We start from the raw sequence: 22,227 nt of genomic DNA, 5'->3' as shown, positions 1-22,227 counted from the left end.
CCTATTATTAGAACCCACTAGACATGAAATAACACACCTATAGTCAATTTTACACATGTTGTACCCAATACAGTAGACATAAAAAGAGAAAAAAAGACATATAAGCCATGTTAGACCGGTATTCTGCTTGAAAATAATTTTGGCAAAATATAGACAAACAACCATTCACACTCACATTCATACCCATGGACAATTTGGAGTTGCCAATTAACCTAGCATGTTTTTGGAATGTGGAAGGAAACCGGAGTCCCAGGAGAGAACCTACGCATGCACGGGGAGAACATGCAAACTCCACACAGAGATGGCCGAGGGTCGAATTGAACCCGGGTCTCCTAGCTGAGCGCTAAACACTTACCACCATGTGGCGTGCACACACTATTTATTGGCGAATGTGTGTGTACGTGTTTATATACCAAGTACATCAATTTAGTATGGTAAGCTGTGTAGCATTTTCCTGCTTGCAGGACCTACACCACATTTTCGTCTCAACTCGTTGACGCCTCCCTGCACAGACCCTGCCAATAGAACTGTTGCCCCCTACTGGGACAGAAATGCATTGCCTATCCATCTGAAATTCACACACAAGATGCTTAAGTTTTTGCATCTTTGCATCTAAGATCTGTAGCTCCCGCAAAAGAAAGCAAAATACGTTGATAGACGTCTTTGGCGGTCAACTACCACATTTCACTGTTGTTAATGGCAACAGCCTTGTAACGTTTGAAATAATAATTAATTCCTGTTATTGGAAAACAATATAGCCTTAGTAAACATCACCCACAGTGTTGGTTGGTTTGAGTGTTGTTCTCTTTAAAAGCTTCAATAGGTCCATTTTGCCTTATTGAACTGATGCAGTTTCACCTTGAGGTAAAATGTAATATACCTAAAAAAAACATCTTGTCTGAATGTCATGAACTAAACATTTTTAGTTTTGTTCTTCAGTTTTATTATATGTGCTTGGTTTCATTTAGGCTGCAATCAAAGGTGAAGTCATGCAATGTCGGGAAGAGGTATCAAGGTAACTATCAGGGTTGCCATAGCACAAGGTCTTTAAATCAAGGTGACAAAAGATGAATAGCAACAATTATCAACGTTACTCCTCTTCCTTTCTCTCTTTGAGAAACTGTTATGCTTTGGTCCAAACCTTCCATTTTTCATCGGGTCAATAAATGATTCACTGTTTCTATTACCATTTCATTAGAGCTCCCTTTTGAAGAGTTGCATAATTAGAGGAGGAAATCATTCCTCAGTCTTCCTCTTCACCTCTCTCAAATTACTCACAGTGTCTTAACCCATTTAGATTAGAGATAAGGTACCCCAGTCACAGTCCACTTCATTGGAGCTCATATTTTCATTTCTTTTTTTGTCACATGGTTTCCATGTCATGTGTATACCAGACATTTTTGACAGTCTATCATGAACCCTGATATCTGCTGCATGTTTATTCAATATATATAGAGTTGGTAGTATATACAGTATGGGGTGGTGGAGGTGACATAGTCCTGTGATTCACAACTGGTAGGTTGCAAGACTCCATTATGGATAGGTCTCCGACAGCTAGTCAATAATTACATTAAATTATGTAACATGGAAAAAACCTCAAATTGAACAATACGGAAAGATTTTGTGGTCTTATTTTGAAATTTAATTAGAATTTAGTTCGTTTTTCATCCGTTTTCTCTACCGCTTTTCTTCACGAGAGTCGCGGGGGTGCTGTAGCCTATCCCAGCTGTCATCAGGCAAGAGGCGGGGTACCCCCTGTTCTGGTTGCCAGCCAATCACAGGGCACATATAGACAAACAACCATTCACACTCACATTCATACCTATGGACAATTTGGAGTCACCAATTAACCTAGCATGTTTCTGGAATGTGGGAGGAAACCGGAGTCCCAGGAGAAAACCCACGCATGCACGGGGAGAACATGCAAACTCCACACAGAGATGGCTGAGAGTCGAATTGAACCCGGGTCTCCTAGCTGTGTGCTAAACACTCTCCACCATCAACAAAGTTGATTTACATCAAGTTGTGCCAAATTATCACATTTAAGCACCTAGACAGTCCTCTACTAAGAGGCTTTCATAGCATCCTTTTTCTATGCCCTTTATCCTCACTACGGCCACGGGGGAGGGGGTGTATGCTGGCGCCTATCCCAGCTGACTTTGGGCAAGAGGTGGGGTACACTCTGGCCTGGTCCCTAGGCAATCTCCTATTATCTTATCCAGTAGCATGATCATGTGCACATCCACAATAACCACCAGTCTCCGTATTGTCCCTAAAATCCCTATATTTCACTCACATTTTGTTCCTGTCACAACATTAAATCTTTCACCTGACAGCCATTAGAACTAAGTGCAAATGATGTATTATGCAAATTAGTTGATGATGTCATTTTGCTACTTTAGGACAACCAAAAGCGACTTTTCTCACTGAGGAGCTGGCATCATTGCTTGACGGGAGCTTGATCAAATTATTGGTCACACACACACTCACCTAACCTAACCCTAACATAGACCTCTCCCGACCGTTCTTTTTTTTATGATAACTGGCACCTTGCATATTCAAAAGATAAAAAGAAATGCTCAAACTAATCCAAAGTCAAATAATTAATGTGAGTGATCCTTATTCCAATTATGGATGATACGTGCCAACTTGCATGAGAGAAATAAACACAACGACCAGCAGGTAACAGAGGAGGAACTGTGCCGTAGAATTCATAAAGGAAACTCTGAGAAGAATAAAAAGTAGAAGCTCACCCACCCTTAAAATTAAAACGGTATGAGCTGTGTAAATGCCATTTGCCAAACATGTTGTTCTGACTGAGTTCGAATATATTGAACAACGGAGACGATATTGTGTGTATTGAAGCATTCCAACAACACATTTTCAGTATTTAAATATAATATGCTTTTTTACCATCCGACAATGCAAAAAAATCTAATCAGGAGATTTTATTCACTATAGATGTGGAGATACAAAACAAAAAGTGTACAATGTTAGCAAATGCAAACACTGTAATAACATAACACAGTATGTGTGACTCCCCCCTCTGTCCCCCCATTTCCAGTACCAGGTTTTCCCTACCCAGCAACCAGTGCAGCAGCAGCATACAGAGGGACCCACCTACGAGGTCGAGGACGAACAGTCTACAACACATTCAGGGCGGCCGCTCCGCCTCCTCATATTCCATCTTATGGAGGGTGAGTATCCTTTGTTATTCTGTTCAGTTCTCCCCCCCTTTGGTCAAATGTTTTTTTTTTGTTTCTACCCAATGGCAAGTCCTGAATCCCCGTGCTCGGAGGCAGTGTAGCGATGCATGCTTTGCCTCACAGCAATAACCAACTCCCCTACTTCCATAGCATGTTGAATTAAACAAGAGGCATGCTACAAGGTATGTGCTTGTACATGGAGTCATTGAAAATGACTGTCAACTTGACCTTGGATTGTGGTTTGATGAAGTAAACTGTTGGAATGGGAGGTCATCCACTTTTTAACTCATTTATCTAAATGATACAAACATCTGTACAGCCTCAACAGCAACTCTTGCAAACTCTTTGGTATGAGATGCTCTGGAGAGCGGTGTGTTGAGGGCAGCAGATGTGATTCTCCACCTTTCTGTTGGTTCTCATGTCATTTTCTCTTTATGACTGCAAGCCAATCGGGAAAAGGAGGCTGGTTGGGATTTTATTTAAAATGAGAGTTAAGACTTCAAGATCATATGACTTCAGGATAATATGTTTATTAACATGAAAACTTGAAACAGCTTGAATGTAATATTTGTATCATCTGATGTTTTATTAATTGGTTGAATTGGTTCTAGACCCAACCGGAATAAGTGAATTTCCACACAGGCCACACAGCTAGGAGACCCGAGTTTAATTCCACCCTCAGCCATCTCTGTGTGGAATTTGCATGTTCTCCCCGTGCATGTGTGGGTTTCCTCTGGGACTTCGGTTTCCTCCGACATTCCAAAAACATGCTAGGTTAATTGGCGACTCCAAATTGTCCATAGGTATGAATGTGAGTGTGAATGGTTGTTTGTCTATATGTGCCCTGTGATTGGCTGGCGACCAGTCCGGGGTGTATCCCACCTCTCGCCCAAAGACAGCTGGGATAGGCTCCAGCATGCCCGCAACCTTTGTGAGGATAAGCGGTATAGAAAATGGATGGATGGATATTTCTAAATATGTTTTTAACATTATTGGAGCCTTTTAGACATGATGTAACACCCCATAGTAATCTTAACACTCATATTGTCCAACATAGTAGACATAACCAGAGAAAATATATAATTTAAGACATAAATAAGACTTGTGTTCATGCTTGAGATAAGATAAGATGGGATTACAGTACCGTAACACGTATTATGATTATGATGATTAAAATGTTATTATTATTGTGCCAGTTGTGTGATAATTCAAACGTGCTACAAAAGCCTGCAAAGCCTGTGTACCGGCGATAAAGTCTAATGCTTGTGTCCCTCACCAAACATTACCGGAACATGTAAAATACTACGTAGTGTCACATTTCTGAATGCATCTTCCACCTCATATTTGTATATTAGTTCATTGGTCCATTTTATGCTTCAAAACACTTAATTTTGGCAAATTCTAGGTAAAATTTTATTAAATATAGGCAGCATTTGATCATGAAAAAGGCATAATGTATTAATTTATTGGAAAAACAGTAAGACTGAAGGTGTGAAATTCTAAACGATATGTAGCAAGTGACGACTGTATAGGAAATCGACTATGATTTCAAACCCTCGCAATTGAGATGCCCAAAAAATTTCAATTTTGAGCACAAACGAACATGACATCATCAAGGGTCTGATGGTCACTTGTGATTTTCCAACCAGAAAATACACTTACACATTAATAGTATACAGTATGCTACACCCTACTATTTTATACTAATTTGTAGCCTACAAGGTATGCTGGATAACTTCCTCTTGTGGAAGTTTGTATTTGGATGGTCAAAAAAAAAAACAAAATAAAAGAGAGAGGACTAAATTGGAATAAGACACTTAGACCTGCAGTGTATCTAAATGGTTTATCTTTAGTTACAAAGAGGTTAGGATTTTGGGCATGGTCACAACCAAGAGACAAGTGGTACAAATTGTACTTTCATTCATGCTGCTGTGCCGTATAATTATTCTTGCGGTACTCATAGGGTGAATTATTAATGTAGACTGTGATGTATTTTTATTAAAGCATCTGTTATTAATGAATCTGGTGCTATAGCCAGGAAATATTTAGCTTTGTACATTCAAAGGCCTGATTTGAGCTCAGGTTTCAAGTAAATGGGGCAGCCCCACATTTGTAAAGACACAGCCCTGTGGGTTTCCATAATGTTTGAAGCAGTATTGATCGGCATTTGCACAAACAGTTGGAAACCTGTCTAATGGCTGGTGAGATGGGAGCCTTGGCTGTGTGAAGAACAGACAGAACAGAACAATTGAGGACTGCTACTTCTTTAATACACACATGCACATACTATATGTGTACGGGACTGTAATCTCACAAATGTCATATTTTTGCTTTCATATCATGAAACAAGGGGTTCAACCACAGTTCAAAAGGCACAAGTATAAAAACACTCTTTGGAATGAAATAATTATTTGATGGCTAATCTTACCTCCACCCACTTGTGTAAAAGTGCAGCACTTGCAGGGAGTTAAATAAGCATATACTGCGTTTCATTTTATTTATTTTGTACTATGCGGCGTGTTCAAGCTCCCAATTTTTTTTTTTAGCTAATTTCTCACCAAGCGTTATACAGTCAGTAGAATCATTCTACTGAATAATTAGTGTTTGGCTACAGTTAGCTCGGAAATATAGTAAAACAGTGAATTGTATGACAGATTCCATTTCATTTTGGTTTGAGAGAGTTTCCTGTTATTGCTCATGAATAACAAGAATTTATCCCAATACTGCCCACTTTTGCCTTAATAATCTGTTACTCTTCTGTTTATATATTTTTTTATTTTCCTTTTTCTTCTGTTTTCATATTTTCTGGTTGACTTCACAATGTCTTCATTATACCCGTTCAGTCGTATACACTGTACAAGGTACACAAACAACGTTTCTGTTATATTACAGTTCAATTCAATTTTGGACCCAAAAGCAGAATTACAATTTTGTCAAAACGCACACGACACGGTGGATGGAACATGAAAACATACAAAAGGTCAAAACAAACAAAATGTGATGGCAACAAAAGGTCGCCAAGAGAAAAACTCTGAGACAAACTAAAAGAGGTGGATGAAGCCCTAAGCGGAGAAAGACGCAGTAGAAAGATAACACAAATGGAAAACAATACTAGACATAGACAATGCTCAAAAAATGGGAATGTAGGACCACTTCCCAAACCAGCAACACTCATGAATACGTGATGAAGGAGCTACATGGCATTGCATAGTTTTTGCTGGCATCGAATTTGGACGATTCTGGTTCTGATTCCTATTCCTAGTTTGATTCCGGTGTCTTACAATTCTCGATGCGAGTCTCGAGTCGTTTAAGATGCAGGGTCATTAAAGGCTACGTGGTTTAAATGATTGTTTCAAGCAGAGTTCTTTTTGGATGAAATGCCCAAACTTCTCAATGATTCGATTTACGTTTTATGACATTTACTAGTATTTCTCGCAAGACTACTTTCAACCAGTATATACTGTATATTGTTTGTTTCTTTTGGCTTTTTCCTGATTACGAAGTCACCACAGTGGACCTTTTTGATCGGCATACTGATTTTCGCTGTATATTTGATTATAAATGTTATGAAGTTTCCTTCCACATGTACTATATACCTTCACAAAACATCTTTCTTTAAAGATCTTCTTTTTTTAAATGCATTTACAAAAGGCTAGTGGATAGCCTTGGTGCTGAATATCAAACTTGTAAAACATTAGTTTGTGATAGCGCGCAGGCTAACCTTTGCTGGATATTTGAGTTGAGCTGCACTTGCTTCATTCATGTGCTTCATCCGTTGTCTTAAACCTTCGTCTTTTGGAAAGTACAAGTATCACTTGAATACTGTGAACATCCAGCAGCAACACAATATTTTGTCCCAACTACTAATTCAATGAAAAATATACTGAATCAAGTCAACGTTCATAAGCATTTGTTTACTATGCTGTAGCTGAGGGGTGTTACACCGACAACGTCACGGAAATGAGGCTGGTGCCATGAACTTTTACACAGTACTGTACTGTAAATCCCATAATACTGGATGAAATTATTTATACATTATAACATAAGAACATGCAGGATTTCGTTTATTGGGATAGTGAAAAAAGACACTTGAATCCCAGCACTGCAATCTCAGATTATTTCAGATTTCAGATTATTTAAGACATCAATATTATTTAAAGAACTGTAAAACATAAACAAAAAATCTGTAGGTAATTTTTTTAAATTCTCCCAGCTTCCTTATTCAGCCGTTACATAAGGAGGTGCTTGCTATATTTCTCCTTTGACTCCTGTCCTATTATTTGTTGTTGTTGTTGCTGGTTATCTTTTGGATTGTGGACATGGGGATTGGTTTGTAGCCAGCCTGTTTGCCTGCATGTCAACATGCACTAATATGGATGTTTTTTTTGTTTTATTGTGTGTTTGTCTTTGCATCCTCTACAGTGTTGTTTACCAGGATGGATTTTATGGTGCAGATATGTATGTAAGTATTGTTTACTGGTATGACATTGCATGCAACAGCCATCTCTGAACTTACATGGTATTTGCTTTCACTTAACAAGCTCCACAATTAGTATTGTTTTTTTTTTTATTTCTAACTGCATCTTGAGATTTCTGAACTAGTTCAAGAACTTAAAACAAAAAATCTTCCCTATAAAAATGATTGAAACCATGATTTTAAAGTATGTTTAGAGTACATTCAGTAGTGCTTAGTAGTGCTTAATAATTTATACAATGATCCCATGTGAGTGTGGAGGAGTTGCTGGATGGATCGCTCCCATAACATTTGACTTCGTTGTCTCCCCCATTAGCCCTGCGGCTCCACACTGCAATCAGACAATTTAATATTAATTAGCAAGCGAGCTCCTGACACTGACGTTTATATTTGTCAAAGGAGGATGTTTTATTCAAGTAGATTTGATTCGACAGAAAAAGAGCTCAGGCGTGGTGGATTGTTGGATAATTATTGTCAAATATGTACAGTATTTTGGGTCCTTTTAGACTGACAAAAAGAAGAAAAATGTGGGGGTGTCAAAAGAGGATGAGAACAGGACAGCCAGAAGCCCGCAGACTCAACTAGGGCATTGCGATTGTGATGATAATAAATAATATGGACATAATATGGAATAATAAGTAATATGGAAGCGGCAGTAATCAAGATAGGCTTGCAACTGCACATTAACTGCTTAACGCATACTATAAAGCTTGCAATCCTACATACTTTGGTGTTACCAGATGTGGTGTTCGGGCATGTGGTGTAGAGTGTGCATGTTCTCCCTGTGCATGCACGGGTTTTCTCCTGGTACTCCAGTTTCCTCCCACATTCCAAAAACATGCTAGGTTAATTCGTGACTCCAAATTGTCCATAGGTATGAATGTGAGTGTGAATGGTTGTTTGTCTATATGTGCCCTGTGATTGGCTGGCGACCAGTCCAGGGTGTACCACGCCTCTCGCCCGAACACAGCTGGGATAGGCTCCAGCACAGCCGCGACCCTCGTGAGGATAAGCAGTAATAAATGAATGAATGAATGACAATTATTAAAACGCTTAAAGATTATCATTTATTTACCTATACTGGAGTGGTTTGAATGTATTTAATAAAAGATATTAATAAAGAGAAGTGAATAACATCAAAACGACCACCATATCCTTGTTTCTTAAAGAAATTTTGGCCACATTTGCATTCAGGAACTGCATTACACCACGATATGTACGTATGTTTTATCTAAATAAGTTAGTCCAAAATTGGAAATTCATGACAGCTAGTTTTTGCCCTTCCATGATGCACCGTTACCAGGAATCAAACAAATCAAAATCAATCAAAACCCTCTATCATGAAAGGTAGAAGCATGTAGCATTAAACCATTATATAGCGTTAGAGAAGAATATCATAGGCCACATATAAACAGAAAAGCTGAGTTGGAAAACTGACATGGCTGTAATATACTGTATCTGATGGAGTGCTCTGCAATCATTAGACTAAATTTCCCATGTGAGTTTTTAACATACAAGGATCCAAACCCCACGTGCTTTACTCAGTCCTTCTAATTGGAAAAAGGACTTCACTAAACACTGGGGAGACCGGTGTCATTTTGTCTGGCCTTTGCTGAAGAACACCTTCTACCAGGAAAAACTTCATGTGTCCAGAACGTTAAATTAGTGATAGTGTCTGTTGCCATTGATGGTTTTAGCAAAGTGCATTCAGGCAACGCGACACTGCACAAGTCTAGCTGGGATTTAAAGAGTCCTGCTCTACCTGTCTTACTTCGACGAATCAGTAAATTTGATGGATGAGAACATAACTGTACGTTAGATGGAGTGCTGGGTGGCCAAACCCTGACCATGAGCATGCACACAGATTCCTTCCTTTTTCCATACACATACACACACACACACACACACAGATCAGTGTGCACACAGTTTCCATTAGTCACTCAGTTCGAAGTGACAGTTCACCGTTGCAATGACTGGTCACTTAACAGAGGGCAGACTGTCCATCTTCCTGCCACAGTCCATCATCACACCTACTAACTATTCCTTATGTGAAGCCACATTTTATAGTGGGAATAATGTGATATATAATGCTGGTGTCAGGAAAGACATACTCTCTCATCGTCATAGAGCACAGAGGGCTCAAGGTGAAATTACGTGAGGCGTGTTCAGGCTACTACTGTAGCCTGGAAGAGAAAGCAGCACCTTTTCATGAAAGATCTACCAACTGAACTTCAGAAAACACAAACCAATAAACACAAGATTTATACTCTGCTTTGTCTGCAAAGACTTGAAACCCAGAGTCCCTGATATTGTAAAATGTTGTATAGGCTCATGCTAAAAACAATACCAACAATCCAATGCAAGACGTAGAAACTCAGCTTCTCAACTGCTCAATGATGCGGATGTGAGTGTGAATGGTTGTTTGGCTATACTGTATTGCCTTGTGCATGTATACTCTCTTGTGCATGACTGCTGACCAGGCCGAGGTGCGCCCCCGCCTTGCACAAAGTCAGCTGGGATTGGTTGCAGCTCACTTATGACAAAATTGCACCATGAATGTTTGTAGAAAACAAATACGATGCTCTATAGTTACCATGGGGCTGAAGCACATCATGGCTGTAGGAGAGCATTGCATATTGTTTTGGCTTGTTATCAGTCAACCAGTAAACCAGGTCTAAAACTCCCACCGTATTGGAAGAGGTTGCACTGAATAGAAATGAGTGCCTGCGGGGTTGTCTGTTTTGCCAGTGGCTGATTCCACAGCCAACCACAGCCACTGTGTTTGTTTTTTGAACGGATTAAACAGCAAAACACAGCACAGGAACTATAATCATAGCCACAGGATTTTACAACAATTGCCAGTGTTCGATTACACGGAATATACACGTGCATCTCAGTAAATTAGAATAGCTTTGCAAAATTCATTTATTTTCAATTCATGTGAAACTCTTATCGTCAATCAGTTCACTACAGAGTGAAAGATTAAAAAAATGCATGTTTTAGTCTCATAATATGTTGATGATTATAGCTTAAAGGGGACCTATTATGCTCATTTTTTGACCCTTTGAGTTTTACTCGAGTCAAGTTTGACTCTGACAGAATAACCCACACAGAAAACTTTTTAGATTTTTCAGAATCTGCACCTATTCCAGCAGTATTTCCTTTGATTTGTGCTTCCTGCCCAAATGGTCTGTTTTAATTTATTCCACCCACGGCCTGCCTGCGGGCATGCCCAGTCTGCTGTGATTGGTCACACACCCAAAGTGATTCCTTACTATGAACCGTATATGGAAGTCACAAAGGGTCAGTTTTACCACGCCTTTTGAAACTGAACGTTTTGAGCGATCCCAAACTTCTTTCAGAGCTCACTTCCAAATGCAAAATGCAAACCTTTAACTTTGACATTGTTTAACACGAGAATACAACATTCTTACTACATTTATAGGTCAGAAAAGTGGAAAAAGGTACAATAGCCTACCCTTAAGCCTACTGAAAACTCCAAACTCAGTACAGTGTCTAATAAAATTGAAAACAATAGCGATGTTATTAGCAAATGAACTACAAAAACTTCCGGAGCCTTTAATTGGTCTTAACTGAATTCCTAATATCAAATAAATTAGAATATTTTTGTTTTTTGACATGCATCTCTGCATTACAAATATGTGTGGGAGTAAGATGCAACATACACACCAAGTAACAAATAACACCTACTATGTTTTATGCTACTGACACTAAACAGTGAAGGAAGTGTGCATATTCAATTGTTGTTTAAATCATACATGTGTGTGTGTTTTCAGGGTGGTTACGCTGCCTACCGATTTGCCCAGCCTACTGCTGCCACAGCATCTGCATACAGTGACAGGTACGATAACACTCCCCACATAGCAACCATAGAAGCAGCAAGTTAGCTGGATGCCAACAGATATACGTATATAAGTGTACAAAAATTGGATGCACATGTGGGAAACAGATCAGTGTCATAGCTAATTGCTACTGGATTGCACTGTATTGGGGTATAAAGTGTCATTATTCGTGGTTGCTGAGGACTATATTGATTAATTTAGACCGATTCAATCCAAAATGATTTTTGTTGGTTTTTTTGTGAGGGAATCAGGTATAAATCAATTATGGATATAAACAAATGAGTAAACAACAATTAATAGAAAATGCATTCACATTTTATTTGAATAAAGTGCAACCAATATATCAGGTTGAATTAACAGGAGCTTTTCTACTGCTGCAGATTACTACTCTTTTTCAATATTCAATACTTTTATGTACATTTTTCGGTATTTTCAATGCAAAATACATTTGTTTAAGTACAGTAAGAGCAGTGACGTTACCTTGCACTGCTGTAGCAGGAACGACAGGTGCCTGGTGTGGTCGTGGTATCTTACTTTTTCCTACAAACAGGGAGTGACTTATTTAGAACATCTCCCTCTTTGCAAAAGCCAAAGTGTTTTCCCACGATGGACCGCAATGGTGGCTTAATTATTGCTCGCTCGCCGGCTGGTCCTCTGCCATCCGCCATGTTACATTTAGCGTGTGGCGATGATGTCACATGACAGGCAGACTGAATTGAGTAACTTTTAACGCTTAAAGAAAAACCACGGCCATATTAAAGGCTGTCGTGCTTAAATCCATTGCTTTATTTCCATTTTTTTAAAACGATGATAGATTGATATATGTCATCCGGAATTGGATTTGTTTTTATATATACATAGCATGTTTAAAAGACACTCAAAACCTTGAAAGGTCCTCATCCAGAATTGTGGTATTTGATTCAGTGATGCAATGAACTTGAGACATCCATCCATTTCTTTTTTATTAATAATTAATATGCTTAGAAAAATTAATTATTTGGGATAATGCAGTCATCTTTTATGTATGATTTTGCTTTCTAATTTTTAATAACTCATTATATTTTTCAACAATCTTTGCTAGCGGTCACATCACCAAATTCATAAGCACCCACGAATATTGTCAGGATTGTAGCTTTGGTGCAAGGCAAAGCACAGGGCCTGCATGTTTTGTGCACAAAGTAGGTTCAAGCGCTCAAGCTAATGTGTTATGACACTGGCTGTATATGCCATGGGTGTTGAAAATGATTATTTCCATCAGAACAGGCAGTAAAGTGACAGAAGATTAAACGAACAAACCAATGATCTGTCTTGGGTCAGATTTTTGTTTTCATAGGTTGTAAAATAAAAAAAAAAACCATCTCCTATAATTACCTGCCATTGATGTCCCACTGTTCAAATGTTTTGGTTGTGTATTGCAGTGATTTTCAACCACTGTGCCGCGGCACACTAGTGTACCTTGAGAAACCGTCAGGTGTGCCGTGAGGAATTATCCAATATCACTTTTTATAATTGACATTTATTAATCATCATTTGCAAATATTATGTCAATAGCCATTATGTCAATAGTATACATGGACCCAAATATTCCAATTGCATTTGGTTTATTTGCTCAAACGGAAAGAATTGAACAGGGATGAAATATTCCTTTAACCAATCCGATTGAGGTATCTTGTACCCGCTCAAACGGAAAGTTGTCAGGGTGCCTTCTTCTTCGTGGGGTTTTTCTTCTTCTGTTGTTTATTGGCGGTTGGCAAGCAGCTTTCGTGTGCATTACCGCCATCTGTGAAACAGAATCTAAACCCTTCTATACTTTATTCACAAGTGCAGTTTTATTAAAAAAGAAAATATATATCTATATAAAACATGTCCTGAGTTTAATTATAAAATATTAGCAAGATTGAATTTGATCTTTTCCTGTTTAAATTTATCCCGGGTGCGTTCTTTCAGCGCATGCTCAGATATGGCGTAACACGCAGATCCAGACGTTCTTCACTTTAAAAAATGGAGGCCAGCAATCGGCACTGGACTAAGCAAAGTTTGTTTTTGATTCAAACTAAATTTCAAGACTGGACAGACAAAAAACTGGCAATACGGAGTTATTCCAACAAGTGAAAGAAAAACTTGGGGAAGCCGGTATCACGTGATGTTGATGTTTACGTTTTACTGGGCATGCCCTATTGACTATTCTGTTTGATTTTCACGGTGCATGTAGACAAGAGATTGGAATATTCCTTTCCATGGATACCATTGCTTCCCGAAAGGTCATTCGGAAAGAGAAAAAGTCGTCATGTAAAAACGTGGCTACTGTGGAGTGTCTGTGGTGTAAAGACTGGCAGAGCAATGTAATATTGATCATTGTGGAAACACCTACCTTGTTCCTCTGATAGACTTATTGATGCACGTGTGAGGTTGTGGTGACATTTTGTAACATTTTTGGTTAGTAGTGTGCCACAAGATTTTTCCAATGTAAAAAACGTGCCGTGGCTCAAAAAAGGTTGAAAAACACTGGTGTATTGTACAAATATCAGTTGAAGTAAAAAGCCTCTCTTAGTACTTTCTTATCATTTTATTCATTATAATATCATAAAAGTAAAAACAGACAATGTTTCAAGGAAAAATTTGACATTTTTTACTCATACAAAAATTTCCAGCTTGTCTCATCAGGCACCACCGCTGAAAGTCACTTGCATAATTTGGCTTAGTTTTTACAGGGGTGTCTTATAACAGTTGATTATTCGACAATTCGATTCGTAGTAGTCAGAGTCTACTCTCAATGTCACCGTCAAATCATGTAAAAATGTCATGTGTTAGTCACTGTCAGACAAAATTAACTGATTAATTAATTGAGAATTCTGTCATTGAATATCATTAAAATGAAAAGGTGGACAGAAATTAAATCCATCCATCCATTTTCTATACCGCGCTAGGAGACCCAGGTTCAATTCCTGTGTGTTTAGTTTACATGTTCTCCCCGTGTGTGCAAATTGTCCTGTGATTGGCTGACGACCAGTCCAGGGTGTATCCTGCCTCTTGCACGGAGATAGGCTCCAGCATGCCCGACCCTCGTGAGGAAAAGCTGTGTAGCCTGTGTGCTAACCACTCGATCACTGTTCAGGAATGAAATCCAATCATATTTAATTTCATCCTATAGGTAGGAGGGGTATGAGCCACTCCGTTTCACTCTATCACCCTTTTTCAGAAAGAAATGAATATATCATGCTGTTTCATTGTTGAATATAGCCCGGTATTAGTAAAAAAATATATGCATATTTGCAAATGTGCTGTATTTTTATTACCCTGAAATGGCTAGATTAACTAAAATACAAATATAAGGCATTCAGAAGACTCATTCAAAGACATGATGATATGTAGCATTCTACATTGGTATTGAACTTGCATCAGACTACAATTGAGTGCACCACATAATCAGTTCCCAGTTCCACATGTCCAAAAGGAGTAGGAAGAATTTTTTACAGATACTTTTACAATCAGTAACTTTTACATTTCTTCACTTCCTGTCTTTCTAATATAATTGATTTTTTTTAATTATTGTTTTGTATTTTTAGTAGTACAAGATGATATGTATCATGACTGGTTCAAGACTCTTCATCCTTGCATTTAGCAAACATCAACTGCTTGTATTGTTTCTTGAATTGGCTCATCGTTGTGCATTGTTTGAGGTCCTTACTCAATCCATTCCATAGTTTGATTCCACATACTGAAATGCTATGGCTTTTTAACGTAGTCCTAGCATATGAGTGTTTCAAATTTAGTTCTTCCCTGAGATCATATTTCTCCTCTCTTGTAGAGAAGTATTGGATGACATTTTTCGGTAATTGGTTATTTTTAGGGCTGCACGATGGACGAGTGGTTAGCGCGCAGACCTTACAGCTAGGATACCAGGTTTCAATTCCACCCTCGGCCATCTCTGTGTGAAGTTTGCATGAACTCCCCATGTACTCCGGGTTCCTATCACATTCCAAAAACATGCTAGGCTAATTGGCGACTCCAAATTGGTTGTTTGTTCATATGTGCCCTGTGATTGGCTGGCGACCAGTCCAAGGTGTACCCCGCCTCTAACCCGAAGACGGCTGGGATAGGCTCCAGCACCCCCCGTGAGTAAAAGCGGTAGAAAATGAATGCATGAATGGTTATTTTTAGCCTTATGCATTATTTTAGCTGTTTGAAGATTAACTATATCAGCAAGTATTTGTGATTTTAGAAATAAGGAGTTAGTATGTTCTCTATCGGCGGCATTATGAATTATCCTTACTGACCTTTTTTGCAGTACATTTAGCGATGAAGATTGCTTTTATAGTTATTACCCCATATTTCCACACAGTAGGATATGGTAGAACCAGATATTACCAGGTATTCATAAATTAATATGCATATTTCTGCAAATGTGTTGTATTTTTATTATGTTGAAAAGGCTAGATTTGAGAAGACATGAGAATTGCTCTTGAGAAAGCAAGATGTGACGCGTGTGCCCTCTGCAACCACTTCTGACTCCGTGGTGGGTGCACATCAGTTTCAGCACTTCCACAGTTTGGCTGTCCAATGAGCGTGCACAGCTCGTGTGGACCATGATGAGTGAGTGTTGAAATGTGCAATGTGCACACTTATTTCAGCAGTGGTGCCAAACAGCAGATGCGCCTGGAGGGGCCCAGAGGTGGGCAAAACTGCTTTTCATTCAGGTTTTCAGTTAATAATGTGAGAAGACTAGGACTAAATGCATTGTGAAATACAAAAGGTGAGTTGTGGATACCAGCATTTTGCTGCTCCTATGCTGTGGCAATGGGGTGTGGCCAGCACACTTTGCAAATTTTGTGAGTGGCACAGTCCGGCGCAGCGTGATGCACCCATGCATCCGTCCTTCCCACTGACACAAATGATCCCGCTCATTTCCTTTAAATGCGCAGAGCCCACTGGATTGCGCATCAGAGGCCACATTGAGTGTCACTATGTAGACCACCTCTGTTCTTGTCACATTAAACACAGCAGCAGGCTAATGCAGGCTAATCCACCTGCATTCATGCATTCATTCGCCAAATAGGAGAACCTTTGACAGTATATTCTCGGGATCTCCTTACATGCACTCCATCTTTTCAAATTACATTGAGAATAAAGCTCAGGAACGGCTCGACGCTAAGGCAAGGAGGGACAATGTCCCAATAAACAAATGGCTTGTCCCCCCACCGCCCCCACACACAAACACAAATAAAAATTTCAGAAGTGTAAACTGAAACATGACAGCTCCACTCATCTCTCCCCTACATGGCATCATCTGCGTGTGTACCCTTCGCCCCCCCCAGTAAACATCCAATCAATGTTTGTATGCAAATGAGCAAAGAAGCCACAAAACAAAGATTAATATAATGTTGGTTGTTAAAATCTGGATAAAGGATATTGAGCGCTGGACACCCAGCTCACAACCAATGCCGTGAAAAAAAAATGTGCTGCCGTGTGTGAATGTATGCCGCTTAACATTTCAGTGCATGCCTAGAACCGACCCTGATAAAGGTTAAAACTGAGAAATATGGCAAACATAGTAACTCCTAAAGACTATTATATATATATATATTATAGTATTATTATATATATTTATTCAACGAGCGTCTCTCTTTTTTCTTTTTCCCTTTTTTTTCTCTGTGAATGGCATTAATGAGAGGAGATAAGCGGATGAGAATGCATACTTCGTATTGCATGCTATGGCTAAAAAATGTGAACTCCGGAACTGGCATCGTACTTGTAGCAACCATCAGGTTGAGTTCTCATTACGCGTGACAATGTGATGGGATAATTAATACAAAAATCTACATGCTGGTTCAGACAGTTTTTGTGATATGTGTGCAATATGCGCCTGTCAGACAATTTACGGCTGCGCATTGTGTGCTTCGCCTGCACCAAGAATAGACCAGGTAGGAGCTGGCGATCTTTCAGGGCAGCTGAAATTTCACCACATTTTCACCACACCAAGCTGAAAATGACACCTCAGTTGGTGCGGCGCTATGGCCATCTCAGCGCAGCCCAGTCTACCAAATTGGCTGCGCACAGTGGTACGCTGGAGTAAATCACCACTGCGTGGGCTGCGCCATGCTCCGCCACCTTGTGCTGCGCCACGAAATTAGAGACTCGCCATGTTAACAAAACCTCAGGGAAAGTTGCCTTACATACAGTAGACCTCATGAATGTCACTTTTTAAAAGACTGTCATAGAAGAGTAAAAACAAGTCCCCAGCTACACAACAATATGTGTAGTCAACCTGTCGTAGAGCAGGAGAATTGCTGTCGAGAAGGCAAGTCCTTTCACATCCTTTCTACTACTGCAGTATTACTATTGTTGACATACATCGTCAGCCAAATATATTGTACTGAGCTGTTTGGACAGGGACTTGTCTAAGCTTTCCTATTTTGCAACAAGTTCACCAGATGGACAAGAACGTAGCCTTTCGAGTTGGAGGGGGGGAGCGGGTAAAGAATATTTTCAGACTGTGCCTATGCATCAAACAAAAGCTCAAACCCTTTTTGGAGTGGATAATCGTTCTTGATTATCGATCATCCCTCAATGTATCACGTTTTTTCAGAAATTAATTAATAATTGAAATTGCTGAGAAATTGCTAACATTTATTCATTTAACTGTACTAAGACAAATACAACAAAATATAGATGAAATATAGTTGTGACGCACACAAAATTATTCAAGAGTCTAATTGCATGTTGAGTACTGAAAATGTGTACATGTTGGCAAGGTCTGCAGTAACGTTGTGTGTACCCCCAGCCCTAAAATGCTGCTAAATGTATGTGAAGCATGGCAAAATATTAGCATAATTTATTACATAAACGCTACACTAAGTCTATGCTAACCATGGTTCCATTGTACATTACAAGTATCACATGCTGCCGTAAAATGTTAATTATAGGGATGTCCGATATGTGTAACTTCCTGTGGTGGAAGGATCATATACAGTATGTGTTGTGAAGTTAATGGATAGACTATTATGAATTAGCTTGTCAAGGTGGCTGTAAACTACATTGTACAACATTGTAAATCATCTGAGAAATACTTGCCATAAGGTATGGGCTGTGACATTTGTTTTAAAAGTCAACAGAGTAGCCAACTAGGGAAGAAGGACAAAGTATGAAGCCAAAAGCTAACAACTTACAACATGAAATGGGAAGAGAACTTTTTCTCAGATATGCCAAGGCTGACTCCATGGAGTGTTAAGATAATGTAATGAAATCATCATTTTTTTGCCATTACTGACATTACTAGTGATCAGAATATTACATACAAATTCATTCATTTATTTTCCAAGTCAGTAATCCTCAGTAGGGTCGCAGGGTTATGCTGGAGCCAAGGTAAATAAAGCCATTCACACCTATGGACAATTTAGAGTCGTCAAATAACCTAACATGCATGTTTTTGGAATGTGAGAGGACGCCGGAATACCTAGAGAAAAGCCACGTATGTATAGGGTGAACATGCCAACTTCACACAGATGTCCAACAGAGATCGAACCCAGATCTTATGGATCTTCTACCAGTGTGGCTAACCTGCTAACTACTAGGCTAGCCATGACCAACATATCCAGACTCTGTGATGGCCCTTTACAGACCGGTGACCAATTAAAATAAATGGGAAATATTTTAACATATAATCAAGCTCGCGGACAGATCGTAGCGGCAGTGTAATTACTTCAGTTATTTACTGTAAACGTGGTGACATCACTCAACATGAGCCAATGAGCGAAAAACACACGTTATTCATGATGTGTATCCACCCAAATCCACCGATGTGGGCGCGCGGAAAATAACCCAGCACGAAAAATATATGACTCATGGTACATTAATTCATAGCACAGCGATGTGCAAATGAGTGTTCACTATGGACGGTGTAGTTGTTGGAGTAAAACAAGGCATATTTTACTGAGGGGAGGGTTGTGAAGGAATGGGTGCTGCTGCAGAGACCTTACTGATGGGACCTGATTGCAGGTAAAATGTTTACGTTTGTTTATGTTGCTGTGGCAGGGATCCAACAAGTAACAGTAACAAATGTAATGCTCCAACACCCGACTGACGCCGGAGGCTCAACTAAATACTCAAACACAAATGAGCAGAAGATGCACTGGAACATGAATTTAAAGCAGGCAAAAACAGAACAGAGCAAAACGTAATACACGTGTAACAAGTAATACAAAATAAAGGCATAAAATGAACTGTCACACAAACTTACACACCCACACTTAGAAAATGTAAACCTTTTTTAATCTTTGTTAACATGAAAGATTGAAAATATGAATTAAGTAAATAAAAACATGTGATCTTCATGTTAGTTTGATATTAAATTGAAAGAAAAACAAACATGTACCTGAAGTACAAAAATACAGTTACTATATATACAACCAGAGATAAAGCCTTACTTTCGAGTTAATCCCCACTCTCTCATACATTGACATACATTTGACAGGTTTTCACAGCACGCGGGTTGGAACACTAACATTAAATCTTCAAGATTAAACATGCTTAATCGCAGCATAATCATTAAACTTACTTATTCGTTCATATTACTCACACAGGGTAATGTAGAACATCACGCTCTGTCGTCTTTCTGCTCTGACTTTGCACTCTGTGCTGTGAGGCGTTCAAGCAAACTCCTACTTGTGAGTGATAGGTGTGAATTGTTTTATTTTTATTCACGTACCCCCATCACCACCACTGGGGATACGCGTACCCCACTTTAGTAACCTAAGAGCTAGTCTTTTTGATGTGATCTCAGGCAAAATAAGGTTTGAGCCTTTGCAACAAGTGTGAAAATAATTCCATAAGCGAACCTTACTCAATTTTTAATTGAAGACCCCTGCACTCGGCCACCGTGCCGCCATTACATATAAAACTGTCTGTCAATATTTTTTTTTGCTAAATAATACGCCATAGTCAACCATGAAGCAGTCATCATTTATTAATGAATGAGTTTTTGAAAACCGCGATAGAGTGAGGGAGTGATGTTTGAACTGCAGTGTATCGAGGGACGACTTTATACCAGGGAGTCCTGTACAGCAATATCCACAGACAGTGTGGTATTGTCAGAAAAATGGAATGAATTCCACTTGTGCCCAACTACAGTATGTAGATCAGTTGAAAATTATATTACACTGTTTATCTTTTCACCTCAGGGTCATTTCTAAAACTGAATTTGGTTTAAATTGCGTTTGAATTTGTGTAGTTGTTGCAGTTTACCACACTCTCTCACAGTGTCACACATCCAGACTGATGATGGGTTAGGCTCTGCACTGTGAGATAAGATAGGTCAAATGCATGAGTGTGAGTGTTGGGCGCATGCTGCAGTTGAATAGCAATGTCCAAAACTAATCGGGATTAACTTCTAATCGCTTCAACCACTGGGCTGCTATGCAAATCTGCTCAATTATGGGCACGGACCCTGGCCCCTGATTGGCTCTTATCATGAAGGATTAACACAAGAAGGAGGGGAGGAGGGGTGAGCTGGTCTGACATAGCATGACTAGAAAGAAGCAAAGCTCCATCGAGTTTGTTTTGTTCATGGGCACAACATATTATTTGTGTATCAGCTAATAGACCCGGGTTTGACTCCCGCATTTGCATCTCTGTGTGGAGTTTGCATGTTCTCCCCGTGCAAGGGTTTTCTCCGGGTACTCCAGTTTCATCCCACATTCCAAAAACATGCTAGGTTATTTGGCGACTCCAAATTGTCCATAGGTATGAATGTGAGTGTGAATGGTGGTTGTCTATATGTGCCCTGTGATTGGCTGGGGACCAGTCGAGGGTGTACCCCGCCTCTCACCCGAAGACAGCTGGGATAAGCTCCAGCATGCCCGCGACCCTCGTGAGGATAAGCGGTAGGAAATTGATGGATGGATGGATATTTGTGTATTTATACATCCATTGTTATATTACATCTGTTGGCATTTACTCCCACATTCATTCATAAATTCCATCCCAGCTGACTTTGGGCGAGAGGCTGGGTGCACCCTGGACTCGTGCATAGCCGACTATATACTGTGTATATATATATGAAAAGCAACCTTGGTGACATCTGGTGAAAGAATGAAGTCAAAGCAACCTATGTCACTAAATGGGTAACTAGCGCTTCAAAAATTGACCAATGCTCTCCTTAAAAGCCATCATTGTTCAATAGTTTGTTGGTTATCATATACCCAAGTTTGCTCCAAAATAACCTGCCAAGGCAGCCACCAATCTCTTTCGAACCGTCACGTGATCGGTCACATGATATTTGCAAAACGATACAAGCGCCAAAGCATTTTTTTTTTTATTTTACCATCTCCAGAGTGTTTCAGATTCAAAGGTTGCATCGAGCTTATGCACAAAGCTTGAGTCAGTGATCTGTTGAATATGTGAGAAAAGACATTTGTCAGTTGTTTATAGCCCAAGGTTCCGCATTTATTGTTCATGGGCCAAGTGTTTGCCATGGCAGTGAGGCAAGAAGCCATGTCTACATGGCTGACTTGACAGCAGAGGTATTGCATCCAACGTTGTAATTATGTGTTTCTGGTTAAAATGTTTTTTTAAACCCTAGCTGAACTCATTGTAGTGGAAGCATACCACAATGGAGGGTGGTTTTCTCATTCAACCACATTATACGGCAACTACTGCTACAATGGACCAAACATGTAAAATGGTTTAG

At 39.4% G+C, this 22,227-nt stretch overlaps 1 protein-coding gene across 14 annotated transcripts in view; it reads left to right on the top strand.

Moving 5' to 3' along the window:
• The window catches only part of rbfox1 (RNA binding fox-1 homolog 1), a 197,051-nt gene that overhangs the window by 164,150 nt on the left and 10,674 nt on the right, over window positions 1-22,227 (top strand). For 11 of the 14 annotated variants that reach the window (XR_009119600.2, XM_058049648.2, XM_058049650.2 and 8 more), the window contains 3 exons: window positions 3,065-3,197; window positions 7,629-7,668; window positions 11,478-11,542. Coding sequence is in view for 12 of the 14 variants with exons in the window: in XM_058049648.2 (XP_057905631.1) it covers window positions 3,065-3,197; window positions 7,629-7,668; window positions 11,478-11,542 (238 nt within the window). In the remaining 2 variants the exon portion in view is untranslated. The remainder of the gene's footprint in view (window positions 1-3,064; window positions 3,198-7,628; window positions 7,669-11,477; window positions 11,543-22,227) is intronic. The other 3 variants (XR_009119601.2, XM_058049652.2, XM_078797554.1) reach the window with 1 other exon arrangement.

Source organism: Doryrhamphus excisus, linkage group LG16 (assembly GCF_037039965.1).
Source record: "Doryrhamphus excisus strain RoL-2023G ecotype Guam linkage group LG16, RoL_Dexc_Guam_v1.1, whole genome shotgun sequence".
NCBI classification, from domain to species: domain Eukaryota; kingdom Metazoa; phylum Chordata; class Actinopteri; order Syngnathiformes; family Syngnathidae; genus Doryrhamphus; species Doryrhamphus excisus.
The sequence above is the reverse complement of the archived record's forward strand: the minus strand, read 5'-3'. Positions and strand labels throughout refer to the sequence as shown.